Source organism: Schistocerca cancellata, chromosome 1 (assembly GCF_023864275.1).
Source record: "Schistocerca cancellata isolate TAMUIC-IGC-003103 chromosome 1, iqSchCanc2.1, whole genome shotgun sequence".
Lineage (NCBI taxonomy): Eukaryota > Metazoa > Arthropoda > Insecta > Orthoptera > Acrididae > Schistocerca > Schistocerca cancellata.
In genome coordinates this window covers 854,696,543-854,710,727 of record NC_064626.1, presented here as the reverse complement: position 1 = coordinate 854,710,727, position 14,185 = coordinate 854,696,543, and the positions used below count along the sequence as shown (strand labels likewise).

Below are 14,185 nucleotides of genomic sequence, written 5' to 3'. Positions count from 1 at the left end.
CTTAGCACTTTGAGAGTGAAAAGTGATTTTCAATTAATATTTGATATTTCAATCAAAAAATCATTCTGAACTGACTCCTCAACCAATACCGAAGTTTCAAGCCACCCTTCGTTGGGTAACTACCATTGTCATAAGTTATATGATCAATCTGTAATCTACGATGGTTGGAACTTAAATAGTGACAATGATTTATTCACAACTGAGACAAAAGAGTTACACGTTTACACCTGTTACTGCCCTTCAAAGTAGTCATCAGTGTTGTGTAGAACCCATTTCCAGCTATGTGGAAGCCGTACTTTACCGTTAGTAGAGCCTGTTCTGTTGATGGTGCATTGGAGCGGTCTACTGCCTGTTGAATCTCTGGAACAGTTCTGAAGCGAATGCCACAAACTGGTTCCTTTATCTTCGGAATCAAATCAAAGTCACAAGGGCTTAAGTCCGGGGAGTATGGTGGATGGTACAGTACTTCCCAGTCCCATAGACCGAACAGAGCAGCCACAGCTTGCACTATATGCGCCTGTGCTATGTCGTGCAAAATGATGGGCGGGCACTGCCGATTCCTCGCACGCCTCTTTGACCTTGATGACACTGTCGTGCTGTATGACCTCTGGCACATTCAATCTTGATCAAAATCCATTGTTCCTGTTTCGAAAACATAATGACACCATTACGTTACACCGCTCATTCACAAGTGACTGTGTTTCCCTCAATTGTGCGCACGCCAATAACATGGGACGGGTGAGTCCATTTGCTCGGAGGTGCTATCAGTGACAATAGTAGATTCCACTGCATCATGTCTCCATAGCAGTGTTGCCACTACTTAAGTTCCCACCTACATAAATTAACCAACTGGGACTATTATTACTAACACTTCCAGTTAATTCATATTTATTCTTATTAATTGAGAAAGGAGAAAACACTTACAACTCAGAGAAAATTCTACAACACTTGCAACTAACAGAAAACATCCAACTACCATTAAAAATACATGGGAACACATTTCAGCAGTGACTGAAGATTTACTGTTGAAGAAAAATAAGTAGACCATTCATAACTATTTTGGACAATGCCCTTTACCATTCAACAAGCCTTAGGTGGCACTAAGAGTCACCTAAATAAAGTACAGCATTTTTTATGTCCAAATCCAAGAACAGTTCAACAACAAAACTGTGAAAGTGGAACATTTCTTTCACAATCAATTTCAGTTGCTTCCTACTTTGTGGATCTTGCCTCTTCAAAGATCTGCTCATGCAAGCTGCTTCATGATTACATCACAGCAGTCAGCATTCAGCCAGCTCACAGTGATTACCAATGGGGATTCGAAAGGGAGGGGGGGGGGGGGGGTGTAGGAAGGAGGAACGAACACACAACTCTGCATGAGAAACTGTTGTTAACAAGTACATTCTATGACCGCTAATGTGGATTCTCTGGAAATGAATGTAGCTAATTAACAGTGCAGCTAACTACAAAATCTATTCCTTACAAATGATGCCGTGTGATGATGACTTTTGTTTCTGGACTATGTTTAAACTTACGTCAACTTGTATTTTGTCAATATGTTATTGACATATTAAGCATAAAAACATTGGATGTTAATGAATACCACTTATTTGGATTTTCACTTAAGAACCAATTTCCGATACCACATCCTGAGCACTAACCATTCAAAGATATGTATGTCAGTGAGGTTCTGTGGATGGATTTCATTCTCTTCATTGCGAATAAGTTGCTTTCGCAAGTATGTATGTCCAAACATCGATATGATTATAGCTACAAACTTGTCAAGTCATCAAAATTTATGTTGAGGGAAATTTCTATACAAGTCTATGAGACTTTTTTCATTTTGAAACGTGTCACTCAACTGCCAGCCACATTGTGCAAGTGTAAGTTCTAACTTCAGCTATGCATCCCACACTGATGTATTGTAAATTTACATTGGTGTGCCTGATCTATGAAGTTCCTAATTCAGCCATCATGGTGCTTTCCATCAACTTAAAATGAGCTGCTCTTTGCTTTAAGCATTATATCATAAGTATACATGGATGTGTATAGACTGTATCAAACCTAACACATTGTCATTCTTCTGAGAACAGCACACAGTTTGCAATTCTCCAGAACCAAATAATGACATCAGACTAGCCCATATTATCACAAGCACTCATTTCCCCGGAAGGGAGCAAGCCTCAGCGTTTGCTCAGCTGCCTCTTGAATACACCTGTTTCTGAACAAACTAGCTGGGAATTATGGGCACAGTGTTATCACACTACCATCACAAATATAGCTGCTGTATTAATAGCACTGGGCTCGCAGGAGTTCAAATCAAATACTATGAGGCATATGAAGAATTAAAATTCGTGCAGGCAGAAGTAAATCCATTGGAGACTCTGGAAACTGTAAAAATAGCCTCATCAGAACAGTGGTGTAACTAAGTTACACGCAACAATTCCTAAGGAAAGCGCAAGTAAAATAATATAAACATATGTATCACTGATTAATTTACTGATTTGTTCATTCTTATTCAAATTGTGCTGAATATGCACATGACAATGGAAATGACTAACAATCAATTGGAAACAGGAAGCATATATAATCAGCTGGTAAAAGTAGTCTTTTGTTTTCTGATAAATTGGCTAGATAATATGAAATTTACCATGCAAGTCAGTTCTTTGTGCACATTATGAAATATCAGTTGCAAAATGCTCTCACATCTTTGTGCAGTTGTGTATCTTAAAAATGGTGGGAATATTCAAACATGATTTAGCAATATTTGCCATATACAATTAGAAAAAAGATCTAACCATTTTAATTACACTACTGGCCATTAAAATTGCTACACCACAAAGATTACATGCTACAGACGCGAAATTTAACCAACAGGAAGAAGATGCTGTGATATGCAATTGATTAGCTTTTCAGAGCATTCACACAAGTTTGGTGCTGGTGGCAACACCTACAATGTGCTAACATGAGGAAAGTTTCCAACCGATTTCTCATACACAAACAACAGTTGACCAGCATTGCCTGGTGAAACATCGTTGTGATGCCTCGTGTGAAGAGGAGAAATGCGTACCATCATGTTTCCGACTTTCATAAAGGTTAGATTGTAGCCTGTCGTGATTGCAGTTTATCATATCGTGACAATGCTGCTCGCGTTGGTCGAGATCCAATGACTGTTAGCAATGGAATCGGTGGGTTCAGGAGGGTAATACGGAACGCCATGCTGGATCCCAACGGCCTTTTATCATTAGCAGTCGAGAAGACAGGCATCTTATTCGCATGGCTCCAATGGATCATGCAGCCAAGTCTCGATCCCTGAGTCAACAGATGGGTACATTTGCAAGACAACAACCACCTGTACAAACAGTTCGACAATGTTTGCAGCAGCATGGACTATCAGCTCTGAGACCTTGGCTGCAGTTACCCTTGACACTGCATCACAGACAGGAGTGCCTGCGATGGTGTACACAACGACGAACTTGGGTGCACGAATGGCAAAATGTCATTTTTTTGGATGAATCCAGGTCCTGTTTACAGCATCATGATGGTCGCATCTGTGTTTGGCGACATCGCGGTGAACGTACATTGGAAGCGTGTATTCGTCATCGCCATACTGGCTTATCGCCCGTCTTGATGGTATGGGGTGCCATTGGTTACAAGTCTCTGTCACCTCTTGTCCGCATTGACGGCACTTTGAACAGTGGATGTTACATTTCAGATGTGTTAAGACCCGTGGCTCTACCCTTCATTCGATCCCTGCGAAACCCTACATTTTAGCAGGATAATGCACGAGTGCATGTCGCAGGTCCTGTACGGGCCTTTCTGGATACAGAAAATGTTCAACTGCTGCCCCTGGTCAGCACGTTCTCCATATCCCTCACCAATTGAAAATGTCTGGTCAATGGTGGCCAAGTGACTGGCTCATCACAATACACCAGTCACTACTCTCGATGAACTGTTGTATCGTGTCGAAGCTGCATGGGCAGTTGTACCTGTGCACGCCATCCAAGCTCTGTTTGACTCAATGCACAGGCGTATCAAGGCCGTTAATATGGCCAGAGATGGCTGTTCTGGGTACTGATTTCTCAGGATCTATGCACCCAAATTGCATGAAAATGTAGTCACATGTCAGTTCTAATATAATATATTTGTCCAATGAATACCCGTTTATCATCTGCATTTCTTCTTGGTGTAGCAATTTTAATGGCCAGTAGTGTACCTACTATGAACTAAGTTATGCATTGATGATACGTAGAGTGGACGTATACTGATATCAAAGATCTTGCAGTTGTTAACATTAGAAAGATATTTACATGTACTACTAAATTAAAGCTCCTACTGCACTTTTCTGCCTGAATGTGATGGCTAATCTCAGTAAACACAGTAGAGATTTTGATAGGATTTTCACTAAATGGCAGATTCACAAGGAAGGTTTTTGTGTCTTATTTATTACTGCTGCAACCAACATTCAGTGCCACCCGTGCGAAGCCAGTATAAGTTGCTGTTTGAACTGTTTAAACAGTAAAGGCATGTCAGGCTCTTGAGTTGATCCTCCAATTGGTTGCCCACTGCTACATCACTTCAACTCTTACATTATACAGAGTGTACTGCATAAAACAAGTATGCCTTATGTACTGACTAACTCTAGTTGAATTTCTTGTGAAGTGGAAACCCTGTGTCTAAGGTTGGTTACACTGCATTTTATCAGCCAACAACCACCATTATTCAAGATCTTACAAGAAATAGAGGCTGTAAGACCCGTTCACAATGTGCAAAGGAATAGGTGACTGACAGTGAGAAAGTCAAACATTACGAGAAGTTCCCGCAAATTGGTCATCAGGAGGTTACTGCAGCATTTGGTGTATCTTGTGCATTATGTATTAAAAGACATTAAATTAGAAGTCCATCACATGAGTGTGGTGCAAGTGTTGAAATTTAATGATCAGGAAAAAGAACTAATTATTGTAACTGGTTGTTAACATCAAGTGCCAATGGTTACTTGGGTATCCTTGCTGTACTTCATGTCTGATGAGGCCTGGTTTCATTTGTTAGGTTAGGTAAACTCCGAGAATTCCAGTTACTGGCTGCAGGCCAACCCAGATATTCTGCGTGACGAACTCCTCCATTTGGAAAATACAGGTGCGGTGTGCACTGTCTGCTTGTGCATTACTGACCTCACATCTTCAATAGCACCTTAAAAAACTCAAGATATCTAAAGACCTTTGAATCTTTCTACACACAATTAACAGGTGCAGAGAAGCTGTTTGCAGTATTCCAACAAGACAAAGCAACTGCTCACATATCCAACCAAAATATTGCCCACATCCCCAACATGTTCCCTGAAAACAGGCTTGGCAGTGGAGGCATCTGGCCCTAAAGTTCCGCTGACTTAACATCGTGTTGTCTTTAGGGGGTACACTAAAATGCAAAGTGTATGCAGACAATACTCACACAACACATTACTAGAAAAATTATAATCATCATGCCTGCAGAATTACAGTGTGTTGCAAGCAACACCATCACACGAAGTCTGTGACGCATGGATGGCTGCGGCCACAACTTCCAGCATCTCTGACAAACATGTAAAAACATGTTTTTTTTTTAATGTTACTATTACCTATTCTTTTCTAGTTAGTCCATTATTACTTGAATCTCAAGCATGAGGCATACTGGTTTTATGTGGGACACCCTGTATTAAGTTCCCCATTATGAGATTAGTTTAATTTTTGTGACAGTCTGTCAATTTGGCAAAGTATTTATCTATAGGAAGGTGAGAACGGTGATTAAGTTCACCAAGTGGACATGTTTGAATGTGATGTAGTGAAAGTACTTGCAATTGGACTGTTTTGTCAGATTGCTATTGTAGAACAAATTACAATATAGGACGACGTTATGTGCAGACACTTTTTATTGAATTTAATTTCCCTCAGCTTACAAAATTATTGGTAGCTGTATACAAACAGAACACTTATTATTTTGTCTTTTACTGCAGTCATCTATTGCATTTATTCTGACAACTGTGTTACACAAGCAGAGCACGGCACTTTAAATTGACTTGCTGCTCTATACTTAGAATAGATCTTAAACTGTTCTACAAATGAACAAAATATGTGATTGTGAAAACAGGCAAGACAACAGACTGCAATGAAAGACATTACAATAATTGATCTGTAAAATGTTTTCTCGATTTAACAACATATAGAGCATTCATAACAATTTTGCATTAATGAAAATGTATGATAAAATATAGTACACATATAAGAATAGGTCATTCCCCATCAAAAAGAAATGACACTGATCGACTCCCATAGTTTCCCCTGCCTACCTGCAAACAGAGTGACATATTGACAGTGTCACCAACCTCATACAAGGGAATATACACTATTTAAGAAAAACATGAAGGAATTATAGAAATGCGCCGCAAATTGGTAGGTGTGATGTACACGTACAGGCAAACAAATGATGACAGTTTCAGAAAACTTTTACTGTTTATTCAAGAGAAAGAGCTTCACAAATTTAGCAAGTCACCAATGTGTTGGTCCACATCTGGATGCAAGTAGGTAATCAGCTTGGCACTGATTAATAGTTGTTGGATATTCTCCGGACAGATATCGTACCAAATTCTGTCCAACTGGCACTTTAGATCGTCAAAATCCCGAGCTGGTTGTAGAGCCCTGCCCATAATGCTCCAAACTTTCTCAATTTGGGAGACATGGTAACTTTTCTGGCCAAGGTAGGGTCCGATAAGCATGAATACAAGTAGTAGAAACATTTGAGTGTGGGCATGCATTATCTTGCTGAACGGAAAGCCCAGGATGGCTTGCCATGAAGGGCAACAAAACGAGGCATATAATATCATCAATGTACTGCAGAGTTGTAAGCGGATGACAACCAAAGGGGTACTGCTATGAAATGAAATGGCATCACAGACCATCACTTCTGGTTGTCGGGCCGTATGGTGAAGACGTGTCTTGAGATGCCCCAGGCAGGGTGGGATACCAACCTGTTGTCCACCATCCGGCCCAACAATCTGGAGAGATGACCTGGGGTGTTTTTTCATTTCTTAGTAGGACCCCTGTGGTTGTCATCCACGGCACCTTAGAGGAGAGAAAATTCCTTTTAGGTCCAATTCAAACAGGAATGTCCATTGCAGAGCTGCATGGTAAGTGCTGTAATGTAGACAACTATTTCCTTTGAAAAATACTAGTGTATTAAGATAAACACTAAACAGCGTAAGATAAAGAACTGTTATTTAATGTAACTGAAGAAGATGCCGCTTTTTTCCCTTTAAAGTAGTGGTTTTCCCACTCACTTTGTTACTTTTAGATGGTGTAAGCACAAAAAGTAGTAACACACACAGAGGGTTAATGCATTTGCATGCACACAACACCTTTGTCTAAGCTTGCAGAAACAGACAATATGCAGAATCCATACTGAGAGTGGTGTGCCTACCTGCCAACTTTTGCGCATTCCGTTATGGCACTGAATTAGTTATCTACTGTAATGTTATAAACACTTAGTAACAAACATTCAAAAGATTTAATCCAAAGAAACCATAATGACAGTAATGGAAAGACTTAAGTTTTAACTACTTGATGACCACTCCCATGTTGAAAATGATGACCAATAATAATAATAATAATAATAATAATAATAATAATGTGACAATTATGACTTTCTGTACCACACAATTTTTCAAAATATTACCTCTCTCTATAAGCTTGTTCTAACTTCTTCAGTTTTCTGTTATATTCTGGGTGTGTCCCATCTTTCAATTGCTGGAGCTGTTTCTTTAAACTGGCAAGTTTGTCTTGGTACATTCTGCAACACAAATTTCCATAAAAATGTTAACAATTGTAAATTCCAGTAAATACTAAGACAAAATATCATTGAACAGCTTAAAATTAATTGCCACTGATTAAAATACACACATCTCGTGTAAATACGTCTTTTTTTCCAATTTTCTTTTCATCTACACTGCTGTCTTTAATTATTACAATATTAAAGACTGTGACCTTCCTTCTTTTATTTTTTTTTCTGGAAGAAATGGAGTATCTGTTCTCAATAACAATCTGTTACTAACATGGAAGAATGCTAGAATCTCAATTTTATCACATTTTATATCAGCTAAGAATCAATAAATCAAGCTTATTGTGCAAATGTCAAATAAGATATTAAGAACCAAACAATACTTTCCTCATTAGCAGTTGATGCCATTCATGCAGTAAACTCAGTCTAGTTTTATATAGGCCATATTTCCTACACTTTACCTTTCCTAATACTCCTTAAAAAATTGCTTGTAAAACTTTGTCTATGGCCAAGTGTCTTTGTTCTCTTATTGATGACACTGGATTGAACCAAACCAGTTTCCACACTCAACTCTTCCTGTTGTGCCCTATAAGTATATACCACAGACTACTGCTTCAGCAGTTTCCCGTTGTTTTCTTGGTATCGCTCTCTGTTATTCCACCTACAAACAATGCTCCCATAACAATCTTTTTCTTTCACATCCCACTGTGAACTTGTTTCTGCATAGTTCTCCTTTAGCAACATTATATTTGAATACCAAGAGACCCTTATTCCATTCCCTCTGGAAAGCCTAAGGTAAAAAGCCTCTTTCTTTATTATACGACATGATTTAGTGTATTTTTCTGTATTTTCTGTCTAGACAAACCACTTAAGTCTGTGTCCTATATACTGGCCTTGCTATGTGTACAGTGACAAATACTGTCTTGCCTTTAGCACATTAAATTTCCACAATTAAATTTTCGTCCTTATATTACCCAACAGCTTTACATTTGTATATTGTATTTTAGATTGAGCCTCAACTTGTTGAAGACACAGTACAGAGTAATTACAATTATTTGTCTCACCTCCACAGCCAAGAGTTAACAAAGGGACTGCCATGTATGTCGGTACACAGTTTCTCACATCCCAATATCTTTTAATTTGGCTGTACTTATTTTTTTACACAAAAATGAAATACCACCTCATCACATTTTACCTTCAACATGTTTTGCAAATGTCAAAATTCACACAAATGGCTTAACTCTTTCCAGTGTGTTAGACTGCAGTTTCTATACCAGTTACAGTCTGCATGGAAAAATATTGGAATTGCTGTAACAGAATCTTTCCTCACAGGGGAAAAAAGAGGTCCAGTGGGTGCATTTCCCACTAGTGGATACATAGTAATAAAACATAAGAAATGCCAAGCTGACGTATGCACACCCACACATGATATTTTATAGCTGTCAAAGTAAAGATGTCAGGTTTAGTATTGGTTTTATTGTAAATGAGAGGATAAAATATTATGGGCTTACACGCAAAATCACACTGATTATGCAGACGGAAATTCTTCAACTATAGTCTCAAGATTGACCATGAACCAACTAAGAGAAAAGAAGAGAAAGATGCTTTTTATGATGAGTTAGATGAAATATGCAACGAATGTCAGAGGAGAAGCTAAGACAGGCTAAAATGGGGAAAGACGGGTCTTCCATTGGAAAATACAGTCTTCATGATAACTAAAATGACAATGGGGTCAGACTTTTACACTTTGATTCCATGAGACATATGGTAGTGGACAGTACATCTCTTAATGACAACAATACACATACAATGATATGGAAACCTCCAGCCTGCCGACATGCATCCTCTTTAACAGACCTGTATCCTATGCTGAAAATGCTGTTGGTGACTGTAAATGTCAATTTTTTTCCCCAAGAAAGAACTACTGTTGATTAGATCTTCACAATACATCAAGTACTAGAAAACACAAAGAATTTGGCATTGATACAAATTGAGTCTTTTAAAAACTTCAGATCAGTCTACTACAGTATTGACAGAATGGGCTGTATATAGCAATGAGAGAGTAAGAGATTCCTAATGAATTTATCGTCTTGAGTGAAAGCTACAACGGAAAACATGTGGAGTGAAGTTAAGATACAGAATAAGTCATCAAGTGCTGTGACCACAAATAAAAACTGGACATGTGCAAATAAATCTCGTATTTGATGGTTCCGCACAAATTTAATTATGTATATAGATGATGATGATGATTTCTGTGTTGTTCAATGTCCTATGCAAGTCTTTCTATTTGACACTTCAGTGACTTGCGCGTCCCTAAACAACCCCAGTTATCCAACCAGGGAAGGAGGATCTACAGTTTAAAGTGGAATCTGAACTATCTCCTCTCTCCCCCCCTCCCTATGAGACTCATCACACCATTGAGAGGTGAAGGCTACATTTAAAAGAAGACCAAGATTTGATTTGAGAGTTCACTGATAGGTTTCGATGAGTGAATTCGCGAATATTGAAATCCATGGCAAATTGCTGTACCTTTCAACTACACTGACTTAGTTCTAATTTTTCACGCCACCAAGGGGCCATATACCTTGGTATGTGGCGTAAATTTCAAAATAGTACTTCTACCTGTTCCTGAGAGAAAGGGGGTCCAGTCAGTCAGGCTGGCTATGAGGGTTCTGTTTCTACCAGCTGAGGTACAGAACCCTAAAAATGGAGTACAACTGGGACATTCATTATCCTGACTCCCTAGAAAAGGTCGTAAGATTCGGGCATCAATGCAAGGGGGACTATCCTGCACAAACCAGTTCAGATGCTGGCATATGCAGATGATACTGACATTACTTGCAAGAACACCCAAGAGCAATGAAGGAAGCCTTTACAAGTTTTGAAACAGCTGCTAAAAAGATGAACCTACAGATATGGAGGCTGTCCTAATGAACACCCATTCATAGAAATTGGTTCATATGTTTCATGTGCATAGTTTCACTTGCCTTGAAGCAGAAGTAAACTGCTAGAATAATGTCAGTCCTGAAATCCAAAACTGAATATTATCTGCCACATGACAATAGTCAGATCTTGGTCATTACCTCTGTTCCATAACATTTACGAGTAACACCCATACATGCCGACACTTCCACAAAGTCACCTGGAAGCACCTGCACTGCAACCCTGTAGCCTAACAGCAAAGTAGCAATGTGATGTTCATCAACGTCTATGATGCTGCTGCCATTACTATATCACAAGGTTCCAAGTTCCTGTCCCCCATCTGAACAACTAAGCACTAGGGCAGCTCCACATTCTGCTGTCTTCATGAAACTACAATGAAGGGGATCCACATCCATCCCAACCTCTGCGAATTTACCAACACAGGACTTCCACACCCTGCATCACTGCAGACTGGTCATAAGCCCAATGTATTCACCACAAAGCAAACCCAAATATCATTTACATTAAAATAAAAAGGCTGGAATTGGCAGAACATATATTGAGAGATAAAAAGAGCATGATGAAGATATTCAGCGTAGCGCCTCAAGGAACAAGGGGAGTTTTAAGATAAGAACTGCCAGAGAGAACATAAGAAACTTTGGAATTCAAAATTAAAGTTTGGCACTAAACAGGGAAGAAAGGAACAATCTTCTACAGAAGGCTAAGGCTTACAAAATATGTTATGCTAATGACAATGAATATCTCACTTGTGCTAATTAAATACATTTATTGGCTTTCAGAACTTACCTCCAAACACTCCACAAACCACTTTATTCACTGTGGTCGACTGCATTTTCATTCATACTTTGCATTGTATCAATAACATAGGGAAAACATTTTCTTTTTCTTGACAGCTGCACATTTTGCAGCTGTCTTAGTACATAACATACATTGATGGCCCAAAAGGCTGAGTAGCTGCTTTTCTGCACACTGGTCTGCCTTTATAATGCAATATATCGATAATTGTGCGCGGTACGAATTTGGCAAGTTCTTGGTGCATTTCCAGAGATATGTGGCATCAAATGTCTATGCACAGGTCATGGAATTCCTATAAATTACATGCTGGTTGTTTGTGGGTGCACTGATGGCATCCAATTAGAGGTCCAGATGTGTTCCGTCAGTTTCTAATCAGACAAAAATTAGTTCACCAAGAAATCACCATTGCGTTCACTATCACACTAGTTAAACCACTGTAGCACCATCTTGGCCTTGCGACATATAAGCTATCCTGCCAGAAGACGCCATCTGTCGAAGAAATCAAGCATGAAGGTAGGCAGGTGACCTGCAATAATGTTCCCATAGTCAATCTGTCAGTTACTACCACAGGTCGCATAGAACCCCAGGTGAATGTCCCCCATAGCATAGTACTGTGTCCATTGTCCTTTGTCCATGGAGCAGAAGTTCTACTAGATTATGGCATATCCAGACACAATAATCAACACAGTCTAACAAGAAATGTGATTCATCCACCCAGACGACACTTCCATTGATCCACAGTCCAATCTTGATGATTTCGTGCCCACTGTTATTGTAATTGATGACATCAGCATGTAAACAGTAAGGGTCACCTGCAATGTTCAACAATGTACACTGAACTGTGCTTAGAAACAGTTAAGCCAGCATCAGCATTTTTCTCTTTCCATCAGATATGCCACAGTTCACTGCTTATGCATCACCATCTGTGATGAGAAATCAATGTCTTGCACCTTGTCACCTACTCAAATCATCATCCTTCAACCACTTCCCATAGACACTTATTACAACAGAATGCAAATAGCTGAGCAGCTTCAATGTCTCCAAGATCATTCCCAAGAGTGGGAGGCCAGAAAATATGCCTTTTGTCGAAGGCATTAATCTACATGTTCTGTAGATGCCCTCATTTCTTTTATCTTATCTTTATGGTCCTCTGTGAGATGCATATTGTGGTCATTCTGCAGTCTGTTGTAAAGGTCAGTTCTCTAACATTTCCCATAGTGTTTTGCAAAAAGAATGTCTTCTGCCTGTCAGGGATTCCCATTGCAATACATGAAGCATTTCTGTAGTACTCACGTGTTGACTCAACCAACCAAAACAAATCTAGCACCATGCCTCAAAATTGCTTCATGTCTTCATTTAATCCAACCTGAGGATCTCAAACACACCAGAGCCATTCCATGAGAAGAGATGGCTATGTTACATTTGTAAAACTTCCTTCTCTTTTGTTTAGTAGCAAATCAATACAACTTACATCGTCAAACCTGCAATGTATATTGTTCACATTCAGTTCTATCCATTTTTATTTTCATGTTAATGCTTCAATGTCAATTGTACAATTGTCACATCCGTAACTGTGGACTATCAGTAATCAAGATTTTTCCTAGAACTCTTCCAATAAACCAAAATCGACCATTCACCTTTCCTGCAACAGACCTTACATGGTCATTTCTTTTCACGTCACTTTGGAACATTATGCCTAGATATTTAGTCGACGTAACTGTGTCTAGCAGCACTGTACTGTATTCGAACATTACAGAATTAGTCTTCCTTCTTACCTCCATGACTCACATTTTTCCACATTTAGAGCAAGCTGCCATTTTTCATACAAAAAAGAAGTTCTGTCAGTTATTCTGTATCATCCTACAGTCACTCAATGACTACCCATTCCCATACACTACAACATCAGCAAACAATGGCAGACTGCTGCTCACCCAATCCATCAGCTCATTTATGTATACAGAGTGTCCCATAAGAAATGGTCAACAGTCAGGGATATGACAAACATTCATTTGAAATAAAGTTCATATGAACATACACCCTATTCTAACTGGTTTCTGTGACAAAACACAATGTAAAAACTGAAAACAATGTACATTTGTTTCTGGGCTAGTGGTGCACACCTGTGTCTTACCTACCTAATTCCTTTGACCCAACCTACCTTAATTTCAGCCTCTTTGCTCGGGATGTCATCCTGGTATTAAACTAGCCAATGAACTTGCAATTGTCCATGGTGTGTTGTGAGTTAAGTAGTGCAAGGGATAGAGTGTGAATCAGAGACTGTCTTAGAGTGTTTACCAGAGTTTTAGCACATGCGTGAAACAGATATTCTTCCAAATCCCAATTTTTCTTCTGAATATTTAGTTTAACAACCTTTGCAGCAACAGGAACACACTGTTGAACTGGTGCAGCACAGTCCCACTGCCAGTGCATGGTGACAGTATGAACAAATCAATGTCTCGTGTATGGCAAACACTGTAAGTGGGAAACTAGTATCCACTTCACATACAGTATGTCCACGACCTTCACAATGGCAACAATGCCACATCAGTTGAATTTTTCACTGGTTAAACAACATTGTTTCCATTAACAATATTCACTGACGAAGCCATGTTTAAGAATCAAAAACACATGTAATAATAAT

At 39.1% G+C, this 14,185-nt stretch overlaps 1 protein-coding gene across 2 annotated transcripts in view; it reads right to left on the bottom strand.

Annotated features, from left to right (window-relative positions):
• Positions 1–14,185, bottom strand: part of LOC126189036 (sin3 histone deacetylase corepressor complex component SDS3) — a 105,705-nt gene that overhangs the window by 40,644 nt on the left and 50,876 nt on the right. For both annotated transcript variants that reach the window (XR_007537901.1, XM_049930891.1), the window contains exon 3: positions 7,705–7,818. Coding sequence is in view for 1 of the 2 variants with exons in the window: in XM_049930891.1 (XP_049786848.1) it covers positions 7,705–7,818 (114 nt within the window). In the remaining variant the exon portion in view is untranslated. The remainder of the gene's footprint in view (positions 1–7,704; positions 7,819–14,185) is intronic.